This window comes from Cyphomyrmex costatus, unplaced genomic scaffold, assembly GCF_001594065.2.
Source record: "Cyphomyrmex costatus isolate MS0001 unplaced genomic scaffold, Ccosl1.0 scaffold20, whole genome shotgun sequence".
Lineage (NCBI taxonomy): Eukaryota > Metazoa > Arthropoda > Insecta > Hymenoptera > Formicidae > Cyphomyrmex > Cyphomyrmex costatus.
The window spans coordinates 733,241-745,673 of record NW_017276039.1 but is presented as its reverse complement, the minus strand read 5'-3'; the positions used below and the strand labels follow the sequence as shown (position 1 = coordinate 745,673).

Below are 12,433 nucleotides of genomic sequence, written 5' to 3'. Positions count from 1 at the left end.
ACGACACGTCGACTTATGTCGAATTAGCAACGTTATCTTTTTTTAAGCCAATGTTGCTTAACAGCTTCGCTTAGGGTAGAGGAACGTGAAGCATGCAATTGAATATGTAAGAACAATTAGACCTTCCCATTTACATGATAAAAATTACAAAGTAACCAGCAAATTATCTCCTTTTTAAGTATTATTATGGCAGTTCACCTTGGAGATGTTTATGTTATTCTACGCTTCTTTTAAAATATTTTTACTACGCTGATGTATACAATATTGTTATAGTTACGTAAAAATTACGTATTAAACAATAAAATTGAGAACACGGTCTGCTTTGAAATACACTTTCAAGCAATTAATTGTATCCTAATTGTATTATTTTGCTTTTTTCCCTTGAATTATCAAGTTCATTAATATAAGACAACGAACATCCGGATCTATTCTCTGTCGATGTACGTTTGAAATTAAGACTTACAATTGATATATCTTATAATTAAAATGTACGATGTTGTCTTATTTTTGTTTATCTTTGTACAATTTTAATTCGATTTACAATGATCCTTTAAAGATCCGACTAATTGAAGTCTTTCTTCGTGTTCATCTCGCGTTTATTGCACGTAAAACTTTAATGCTATTATTATTAAATACCGTGGATTATTACTTACACGCGCTTGTAGATATCGGTACCAGATGTTCCAACTGCGTCCCATTCAGCTGTTGGTCTGTGGACAGAAAAAATAAATATACTGTTAATTAATTATGGAAAACCATACTATTTCCAACAAAAGTTATTAAACATATTGAACTTTAATTCCGGAATACTTTATCTTCTAAAAAAAAGAGAAAACTTTTGGGTTCATTATTGTTTATCAATATTTTATCAACATTTATTATATAACATTATTATTCGTTAATTTTAGAAATTAACAATAATGCGAATTAATTATTGAGAGTATATTATTTTTAACGAAAACATTTAATAACATTCGAGATATGTTAATCTGTAATTATAATTTTCTGCTCCCACAGAGCTTCCCACACATTTAGGATATTTTATTATTAGATAGATATTATTGTTATTATTAATGATATAATAATGTTTTACAACTATATGTGTCAATGATGCGATATTATATCATATCAAGTTTTTTTAGGCCTCACGTGTTTAGTAAACAACCACCTAACTTTAATCTTTATGTTTAGAAATCAATGTAACTCCCTCGATTTTTATGCCGAAAGAGTTACGAGGTGATTAATAAATTCAACGCTTTCCTCGTCAATGCAATAGTCTGACGTATCTCAACGTGAAGTATAAAATTCTCTTTTTCAATTCAAGACGAATAAAATTTCACCCGATGGAGAGAGATAAAGAAAAATATTTAAAAATATCTCCTCTATCAAACGTTTATGTTCGAATATACATAATTCAAAATTTTAATGAACTAATTGTAAGTAATACAAAAATATTTGCGTTTGAACTGCTACTGATGTCGATTACAAGTTCAATTTTCTCTTCCTAAGTTAATTGTAAGTTTTTTCCACTTACGTCTATTTTTATTAAATTTAAAATAATACGACTAACATTTAAGTTAGTACGTTATCAATTTAACTCACTTCGCTAAAAATACTGTGTCTTCCTATATATCTTTCTACATCCCCTGATAAAAGACTAACACGAGAGTCTGTGAAATATACGTCGAGTCGATGACAACTTTCGGCTCGCCTTGACACTTTTCAAGAAAACATGGAACGGATGCAACTTTATTTTGACGTTTTTCTTGTAACTCAGACGTTAAACTCAAATAAAAACACGTGTGTTGACGTTTTCGCGTCTTGCAAATTTAATTTGATAAATTATTTCCACATATGTATATATTTCGCGTATTTTTCAAAAAGAGATAATTTTGGCATACTTTCGTATATAAAACTATATTTTATATTTATATTTATATTACTCTATAAAAGAATGTAGGCTATTACTTTCTAATAAATATATATTGAATTTGTCTAATATATGTACAATTTGATTTATTTTAAGATGGATTTGTATATTTAATGCACATGTAAGTTTCCTAACAAAACTTTTTGATGTCAGATTCTCTCTTTCTCATTTTTTTATCTTTCAAAGATCTTAAAAAATCATGCATTAATGTATGAACCCGATCGTAAACATGTTTTACACTCGATAGATCGAAGAAGGTAAAGTTGAAATTGGATTATTCCGACATCGGCAATGCCAATATTTATTTTGCCATGGACTCGGTAGGCAGAAATGAATTAGAGGATATTGGATGAGCGCGCAGTGATTAAATGATACTCACACGATAATGTACAACACGGTAAATATTTAGTTTGCGAATCACGTCGAACTCTGTTGTTGAAAATGTCTTTATTAATCATACAAGATATAATAACTGTCGCTGATCGAAATTACATAAAAAATAACTTTGTTTGCACGATAACTATTATTTACTTATTTTATATATATTGTATAGTAACAGATTAAACAAAAATGTTTAATTGAAATATAAAAGAAAAAGAGTGAGATTTGAAATTTATCTTCTTTCTCTACAAGTTTTTCCAAGTTTACAGTGAAAAGACGAACCGATAAGACCGCACTTATTGCAATCCTGCCGCGTTTCTCAGTCGGAGCAGATGAAATCAGAGACGCGACGCAAATCCTTTCGACGCGCTTAATCTGCGAACAAGTTGCATCGCTTCGCAATAAAATCGAGCGTTTGATCCTAGGAGAGTTGGTTCCATGCACCGACACTTCTTGATGAACATAAAATGTAAAATACAGCGCAAACAACGTGGGCAAACAACATCGGTCCTGTAATCTTGACAATCAAAGGGACCCGACAAATGATGTCCAGGGTGGCTGCATCTTGCGGATGATCCGCACGAACGAAGAAACCTCCCGCATCCTTCTCATAAATGAAGCGCCTTGTAATCTTGTTCATATCAAGGCCGAGGACTCACACATCGCGCATGTGAGGGGATGCACAGGCATTGAAATTATTTTTTTAGAAAATATTATTTCTACCGAGCGCAAAATGCATCTACTGAAGCAAAAATATGTTCGAACGATAATTTCTCGGGAAGCGCTGCTTCGCGTTATCTTTAAAAATAATAGGACCTTGTAAACTCTTGAATGCGTCGCATTCTCGGTCACATTTTGCTGTATGAACCGTAAATATAGTTTCTTATAAAATATTTTAAATCTTGTAATAATATGTATATTGTACAAGAGGAAAGTATTTGGTATTCGTGATACTATTGTATATACAATTGTATGTGGTAAAATAATTATAATGGTTTATTTTTACAGTTATTAATATTTTGAAGTTAATAACGCTATAATATTAATAATAATAATTACATTTATAATTCTATGCACAAATATATATATAATTACTACCAATAAAATAATTTATTATAATAACTATTTATTATTTATACTGACATTATAGTGTAGTAACAATTATAAAAATAAAGCTCCTAACCATATTTATTTTATCATATAATTACAGTCGTAAATATTAAACAATTTTTCCTCAATATAAGTACGTTTATGCAAATTTTCCTCCGATATATTTCACATAACGTTTTTATACTTATATAAGATCTGTGAAGTTAGCACGTCATATCTTCAAAATTTTTTTTTTTTAATAAAAATGCGAAATTTTTTTTTTATTTTGATATAAAACTGTAGAACTATGAAAAGTGCTACTGAAAGTTCTAGTCTGGAAGTGTCCTTATTTTTTTCATATCAGTAGAAAGTCGTGCCAACTTCACAGATCTTACTTATTGCATTTTATATTTTTCTTGTTACTGCGTTTAATGTAAGAGAGAAGAGAAGATGAACCATTAAATATATCTGTTTGTTCTCCTAAATAACATATAAATGTAAAGTGCCGTAATACACATTTATTTGTTAATGAATACACGGTCTTCGCCGCCTATAGCCTGTTAATAGCGACATAATATAGCCAAGGGATGTGCGTTCTCTGCAGAGCGGACGGATATAGACGACCATAATCGTGTCCGGTAAATGCAAGAGAGGGACAGAGTCGCCTACGATTAAAATATTTAATGTCAAAAGGCACTTACGTGTCGTTTCGCGGAATGATATCACGTGCGAGGACAGCGAGGAGGACAAAGTATTAAAGTCCAGCTTAAGAGCAAGCCGGTGGTGAGTACGCGTGCGTTGCATAATACATTTCTATCGGAGATAGAGTTTAAGGTGGGGTTCACAGAGTTTCATCGACCGATCCCGAGCCACGGGGTGGAGTTTAAACCAAACGACAACGTCAGCACCTTCTTTTCGCGAAGACCTTTCGTTCCCCTTATCTATGCCTCATTTTAAAATGTTTTAATTACCGCTTATTCAATGCTTATTGAAAGTACGTATCATGTATTAGTCATCGAAGGGAAATTTTTCGATAAGAATCTGTCCTTTCCTTAAGAAAACTCCGTTTGCGCGCCTTTCTCTTTTATTTTCGATATAACCACGAAATATCTAATCTTAAATTAAAATCGTACCAAGTTAAATGTAATCTACATGCAGAATGTAACCGAGGTATATAGAATTATGTTATTTGCATCGAAGTGACCAAAGTTATTAATTTTTAATCTTGTGCATACAATTATACTTTGACCTTATTTATAAAATTTGCATTCTGGAGAAAAAGTGTGCGGAATTATTTTCGATACAAATGAGAGGATCCTATATATATAAAGCTAGCTTTCCCAAGGCCTTTGTTGATTGGAATCAGCGATACCAGAGCACTCTGCACCCGATAAATCGCCGACACCGTATCGACTGTCGGAAGTCCGGAAAACCACGACTGTTTCGAGTTTCGAGCCAACAAATTTCGACCTCCGAGGAATCCTAATATTACCGTCGTTCTCTTCCGACATTTTACAATATTGTAATTAGTAATTACGTAAATTATCAATATTTTTCCGTTCAAAAAGCACACTGAAAAAAATGTCTGATTGAATTAATTGAAATTCTAGTTAAAAATAAATTAAAATTTTTTTAATTTACCAGAATTTTAGTGATAATCGAAATTCTGATATAATCAGAGTTTTCTGGTTAATTCATTTTCGAACAGACATTTTTATCAATACAAGATATTAAAAAAGAAGTCAAACTATTATTAATAATTATTAATCCTTATCCAAATAACGTAATTTAATACAGTAAAATAATCAAAATTAAAACAAAGGCTATTAAGATTTAAAATAATAATAATTTCTCTTTTAAAAAATTTAATAAACAAAGAATTAATCAAAAGATTAGATTCTCAGAATTCTCCTCGGACGTCACTGCGTGAAAAAATTTTCTTAACGGTTTAATTTTGAAATAGTCTACAACAATAAACCGTGATTGCATAAGACGCATGTCTCACGTCAATGAGGCTGACATCTTCCGCGTTTAAATGCACACGAAGACGCGCTGCAGAAAGAAAAAGAGAAGTGGACAGACACACACGCATTGCAACTGTAAGTCTAATGATTATTTTATTATTAGGCCAATTACAGCGTTATTGTTTCCACACGCGCGACGACGAGCCGGTTAAAGCTCTCCCATCGCTTTATAACCGTCCGACTACAGTCATGTTTTCAGAATGATTCAATCGCCGCGCTGGCTGGATTTTTTGTCTCCAACTCCGCTTGCCTGATACGGCCGGATTACGGCACTTTAACCCTTTAATCCCGACTGAATTCCTCATTGTCAGTTAGCCTCATTGTAACTGCTGACAATTGGAATACTACTCTATAGAGACAGAAATTTTATTTTTACTTATTGATACGCTTGAATACTCCACAATACAAGAAGCAAGATTTCTATTTATTTTTTGTAAACTACATATTTTAATAGTCTCAATTAAATTATAACAAATCTTTTGCTAGTTCTATTTTTGTTCGTTTTTAACATCTATATCAATGTTGAAATTTGTTTAAATTAAAAATATTCACAAAAAGAGCTGTAGTTGCACTCTAAAAATATAAGTGTGGATTTAATATCATACGGCGTTTATATAATTCTCACCGTGTTGGCATTAATACTAACATCAACATAATTATGAAAAATATTTAAAATCAAATGGTGTTAAATCTACACCTTGTTAATATTAACGCCAACACAGTGAGAATTACATAGACACTGCATGATGCTGAAACATCCACATTAACCGCTTTCATGGCTTCCGCGGATATTTTCTAGCACATGAATGCGTTTCGCGAACTTCGTGTCCAGACCCATTATTAGAATGCCAACGTTTCGTGAACACTGCAGTTCACTTCATCAAAGCGAGGAGGAGTCTGATACCACACCCATACTTTTCAGAATGGTAATCGACAAAGAACCGAGACAACGGGCGTAAGCCCCCGAGTTTCATTTACTTCCTGCATTACAATGGAAGCGCGCAGTCTTTAATTGAGCTTCTACGAAGTTCGTGGCACGAACTCCATGCCAAAACTCGTGCCGCGTTTAAACGTGTTAACATTGTACTTTTAGAATACCGCAGAATAAATGCTGTTGACTTCTCTATCGCTTTTTTTCTCTCTTTCACCAGCCTCGCCTATTGTGCATTGTGACGGGAATTCATGACGTATCGCCCGGAATAAATGTCAATTGACACGCGGGTCCTCGTCACTCCTCGTTCTCTCTCATAGCACTGCCGCTGCAGCGCGGCATTCTTTGCGTCGAAATGCGCCTCGCGTTCCATCAAAACGAGAAGATCCCGTCTCATGAATGAAAGACCACCGCTTTACGTGGGATGGGGATATGTCGCGGAATTGGTGTGAGATCAAACCAGTATGATCCGCTTAAAGCTGTTCCGCGCGTTACGTAAAAGTCGCGCGTTACAATCGACGGCGAGATGACTCTTCTTGAGCGAGACGATATTCGGATTTTCGGATCATTCTCGCGTTTGAATCGCGGAAGGAAATATCGACATTCAATAAGGATAACATAGAAATTCTATGCGGAAGATATATAGATCCGGAATGCAGATCAGAGCTATTGTATTCATACTGCCTGTTTTTGCGGATGCTGGGGTTTCATTTGTGTTTTTCTCACACATGAGCGAACATGTCGCTTCCGTTGACGGAGGGAACGAGTGTTTAGCATAATTTCGGCGAGTGTTTAGCAACGTCTCCCTCCTGGCAATGCGCCAAAATGGCGAAATGTCGGTATATACACGATATCGAGTTTCATCAGTGACAACATATCGTTTTGTATGTGGAAATACACATCTTTTACGATACAAAATCATTCTGACATTTTTCGGTCCTACATATATATTTATTTCACGAAATACTTGTAGAAAATATGACTATTTTTCGAACGTTGGTCGCATCTAATTACCTTCTGGAGCAAAAGGCTATCGTCTTCTAAAAAATATTTTTACTATACTCAATTTGTTATATTTGACTATATCTGATTGAATTGCTAATTAAAATGCGAGTTTAATTTTTACTTTCTATAAAACGATTGAAAGGCTTAGTACAACACTGGGTTAATCTATATATTGTAAAATAAATATATTTTTCTAACTTTTTAATTGTAGGGTTTATTTTCTCCGTGTTTACAAAATGTGAGTAAGCTCGCCGTTGCAGTAAATCCTTTAATTCAATTAACAAAAGGTAAATTTATTATGTGTACACAGAGCGGCGCACGAAATGTCATATCGTTTAGTTTATATAACATATTTATTAAATGAAATTCCAAAAATTTTCCATTCTGATAAAATTCCTTGATTTTCAAGGATAAAAAGAAATCCCGTGAAAATTTCAGATTTTCCAGAATCTTTCAAATAGTGTAAACACCCTTCTGTTTTATCATATTTTTCATATAAAAATCGTTCCTTGATGGGAGGACGAGTAGGTAAGAAAGTTTCTAACTAGCAGTTGCATCCTCTAGCTTCCATTGCTCGAGGGCGCCACGTGCTTTGCATGACCACGTTGCAATTTTCCTTAGGATTGTTTTCTGGTTCTGCACTAGAATTGCATTAGAACTGAATTGAACTGAATTGAACTAGTGCAAGCCAGAACTAACGAATGCAAGCGTGCAGACAAGGAATAAAAAACGCTCTAATACAAGACAAAAATACCATCCTATATTGTCTACACATATCGACGTGTTTAGTACACGTGTGCATAGAAACTAACATGTATATACGTATTTTCATTTTGCGCTAAATATGGCCAGCTGATTCCGAGTTTCATTAGCCTAATATGAAGATCGGTTTCAATGCCAACACGAGATGAGACGAGATCGGTCGTATTTAACGCTAAATGCGCAGTCAGAATACGAATAGTATGTGAATAATATATAGTTGCTAGTTATAATTTAATATTAATATTGGAATATTAGCTACAATTGGAACATAAACAACGAGATTTGATATGGCATAACTGTTTAATAAAGTAATTTTTAAGCATAATATTTAAATATATTTATAGTTAAAGATAATAATAAAATCCAAAAATAGACTTTGCAATCTCACGTAAATCGATTTATGTAAATTTCCATAATTCTAATAATTTCCAGTACTCCTTCTTTTCTAGTGGATAAGTACAAAAGTTCGTGTTTAAACAAAATGTTTACTTTATTTGAAAAAAAATTATATAAGTTTAAGAAACAATATTTTACTCAAATTTTAATAATTATATAATACTATTATACTTCGATAGTGTAAAATTTCAGCTTTAAGAATCTATTTTTTTAATTGCAAAACATGATGACTTTTGGCGAAATTATAAACACACAAAAGCAAAATGTTCTTTTTATTTAATCCGCAATAACTCAGTAACAAAAACCTTAGGAACATTTTTAAAAAACGATTTTATAAGAGAATTACATTAAAAAGTCGAATATTTTTTCAAATTTTTTTAAGCATTTGACAGATCTACAAAGTAAAAATTTTGCATTTTGCGTATGTGTATTCAACTCGTAGTTCTCTACACATAAAAATTACCGCAAACTTATAAAAATTAAAATAATATAGTGATCTTTCAAAACTAAAAATTTTAAGCTTAAAGTCTCTTTTTCTAAATTTAAATTTCATTTATTTTTAACGAAATTGCAGCTATTTGAATTTTAAATATTAAATCAAACATCAATTTTTGCACCAACTTATAACATAATTTTACTTTATTTCAAACATATCTGTGGAGCGATATTATCCTGTTTTATAATTAATTTTTTTACATATCTCTACATATTCAAATAAAACTTAAAATTCCACAAACGAAACTCGCGCCAGTTGAAAATGAGCTCAAAGGCCTGTCCTTTTCAGCTGATCTTGCACAATTCATCCTTTTCTCTCCACGTTGGAGAAAAGAAGAGAAAAAAGTCAACCTAGCACGACGTTCAGCTAAAAGAACAGACCTTTAGTATTCAATAGAAAGAAAGAAACGGAGGCAAATAAAGGCAGAAAGGATTACAAGAATGACGACACGTGCAGGGTGGGGCCGCGCAATTATCGATCACTATCATTTTTGTAACGGAATAGAAGTGCAGCTGCACATTCTCCCTTTCGAGCCAGTCCTGTCGCACCCAGGACGAGGTTTTTCGTCGACAAGTCCGGCCTTTCCGGCTTTTCACAATTGGTGTTTCTCACGCGAAGGTTACGAGCCAAAGGTCAAACCTTTTTTTTTTTTTTTGCGAATTCGTAACACAACCGGTTGGATTAAATTCGTGAAATCAATTGTTGCTATACACATACTTATTCAAGAAGACGCGCCACTGCGGCTGCAGCTGCAGTCACGGAATGTCGAACGACGCGCGACGGCCTTCTTCCCGCGAATGTTTATCGCGTATCAAATTAAACGATCTTTACGGAGAATCGGACTGGCGCGCAGCGTAGGCGAAATGCAGATCGGATATTCTAATCTTGGATCATCGCGTTTCGACCTTCTGCAAGAAGCTTCTATAGATTGGATAATTCACTCACTTATTTTTCAGAAATTTGATTTACAGTGTGTGAGAAATATATGTTAAAAAATCGTTTATGTTTGGAAAAATCCAAAATCTTTTATATAGGATAATTGATAGAACAATTGAATTTTTAGAACGACAAAGTTTTAAAATTGTCTAAAATTGTCTTAAAAACTTTTCAAATTTCCATAAAATTGTTTAAGGAAATTGGAAAATTTAAAAAGTTTATTATTATTATCATACTACACTACGTGATCATAAAGATTTTGAAGTTTCATGAATCATTGTCGCCACAGTGACGGCACACTAAATATTGATATCCGTTCTGTCGTGTATCAAATGATAAGACTTGCGCCAGTCGCATGAATGGAATACGTAAATTTGCGTCTTAATACATTCAAATATGTTTTCAACACACATAGGTAACTCACTGAGTTATATTTTTATTAAAATATACATATTTTTCTTAGATATTAAATAATATAAAATAATAAAAGTAACGAAGGAGAAATTAATATTTCAATCATTATACTTTTCTAAAATATTTTTATAATAATAATATAAATAAAAAAATAATAAATGTTCTTATTTAGTTATTTTTACTAAATTGTTGCATTATTTGGATATATAATGCAAAATTTCTTTGATATAAAGTTTGACGAAAACTTTCCATTCAAATGTTATCACCATATTTAATAATATTAAAGTTGAGGTAACGTTGAAGAAATATTCAAAATTTGTATTGCTTTCAAGTAAAAGTCATATGTCTTTGAACGCTACTGCATATAATAATCCCGGTTATTGTCGCGACGATAATTACCGTCTGACATGCTGGTGCACTGCATTAATTCGCGTTAAATGATTTCGCTCGCGATACGACATGACGAGCGTTTATCTCATTGCAGTTCGCTGCGCTTCGCTACATCGATTAAATCTGCAAGAACGAGCGCAGTTTTCTCGATACAAATGATGTAATCGATACACCGCAGCCTTTCTCCTTTTGCGACTGTGTGGCAGAAAAGACAATGTTTACACAATAAAAAAAAAAGGGTTTAGTATTTGTAACATAAATATATGTCGTAAATATCAAATGCCATTTTGAGCCTTCCATAATTAATGCAGCGATATCTTACAAAATATCTCATGTCAAACTAAACGGCAAAGTCATTTTTATTAAAAGATAATATCGCGAGATAAATGTAAATGATAATCAGATGCAATCAAAGTCAAGATCTCTCATAACGATTTCAATTCAATATCAACTGATGGAATCCGTCGCTTCGAGATTAAATTAATATTTCATTATTCACTGTCTTATATGTAAAACTGACATAGTTATCTATTGTTAAATTCATAATGTCAAATTATACTCAATGTAAATTATTTTTTATCTCTATAGGTCACTACTGCCCCCACTTAATATATCGTTAATTTAACTAAAAAATGTATTAAATTTGACTAAAATTTTTTATCAGATTTTTTTATAAAGAGTTAAATTTATATTTGAAAGTAAACACAAATCAATGTGTGTGTCACCGCACATTTAATGAAAATAAATTTCAAGCTAACTTTGTCACTTCACCGAGGAATATGTCTTCGAAGTCTGACGTGCAGGAACTGCTTATGAAACATTTTATATTGATCGCAGCTACTTCGAGCTCTTAACACGATCGGTCTTAATCTTCGTCATGACAGTAATCGATCGATCGGCCTTGCAACGCAAACCTCTCCCGTTAAGACATTACCCTTTAAACACAATTTACGTTATTCTGGCAAAGAACAAATTAGACTGCATTCCGTTGTTTGTATATGTGTATGATGTATCATTTTATTTTTGTTTAACACTCTGCAGGAACAAGTATAAAATAATACCTAATGCCATTATGCATGCAACGAAACGTAACATTAGACATGAATTCTGCTTAAAATGTCAGTTCCGATAAAATATGCATACGTGACGACGATAAAGTATCGGCTAGTGATAGAATATTACATGTGTTGCTCTACAGATAACACGCATTTTTTAAATTGTCTCAAAGATATCATTTTTAAGCTTTTATTGAAATAAACTTTTTAATGTGTACTCACAAGATTTTTTTGAAGACATATTCGAAAGCTATTCTTTATAAAATATTCTTTAGAGCATGTCTAGCTACTTGTATTACCGACTGCAACGTTTATTGATTGGATACATATGACATGACTAATCTGTATGCAAGATATGTTCACACAATATGCATAGTTAAAAAACATCATAAAAACCTTATAAAGACATCATCCAGACATTGCTTATTATCTAAAATGAATTAGAAGTATATTTACTGTTTTTAAAATCTCCAATGCTTTTTATAATTTTTTATTCTAAATTACGTCATAGTAATGTAATTAAGGTAAAATTTTACGGAAACAAAGAGCGCGAAGGTAATCTGGAATTGTTTGAGAAATTGATATAACATCATTTAATATTTACATTTTCCACAAAAAATAATT

At 32.5% G+C, this 12,433-nt stretch overlaps 1 protein-coding gene across 1 annotated transcript in view; it reads right to left on the bottom strand.

Moving 5' to 3' along the window:
- Nucleotides 1-12,433, bottom strand: part of kcc (solute carrier family 12 member kcc) — a 93,782-nt gene that overhangs the window by 78,539 nt on the left and 2,810 nt on the right. Inside the window, exon 2 of the mRNA XM_018538986.1 lies at nucleotides 654-710. Within this exon, the coding sequence (XP_018394488.1) occupies nucleotides 654-710 (57 nt within the window). The remainder of the gene's footprint in view (nucleotides 1-653; nucleotides 711-12,433) is intronic.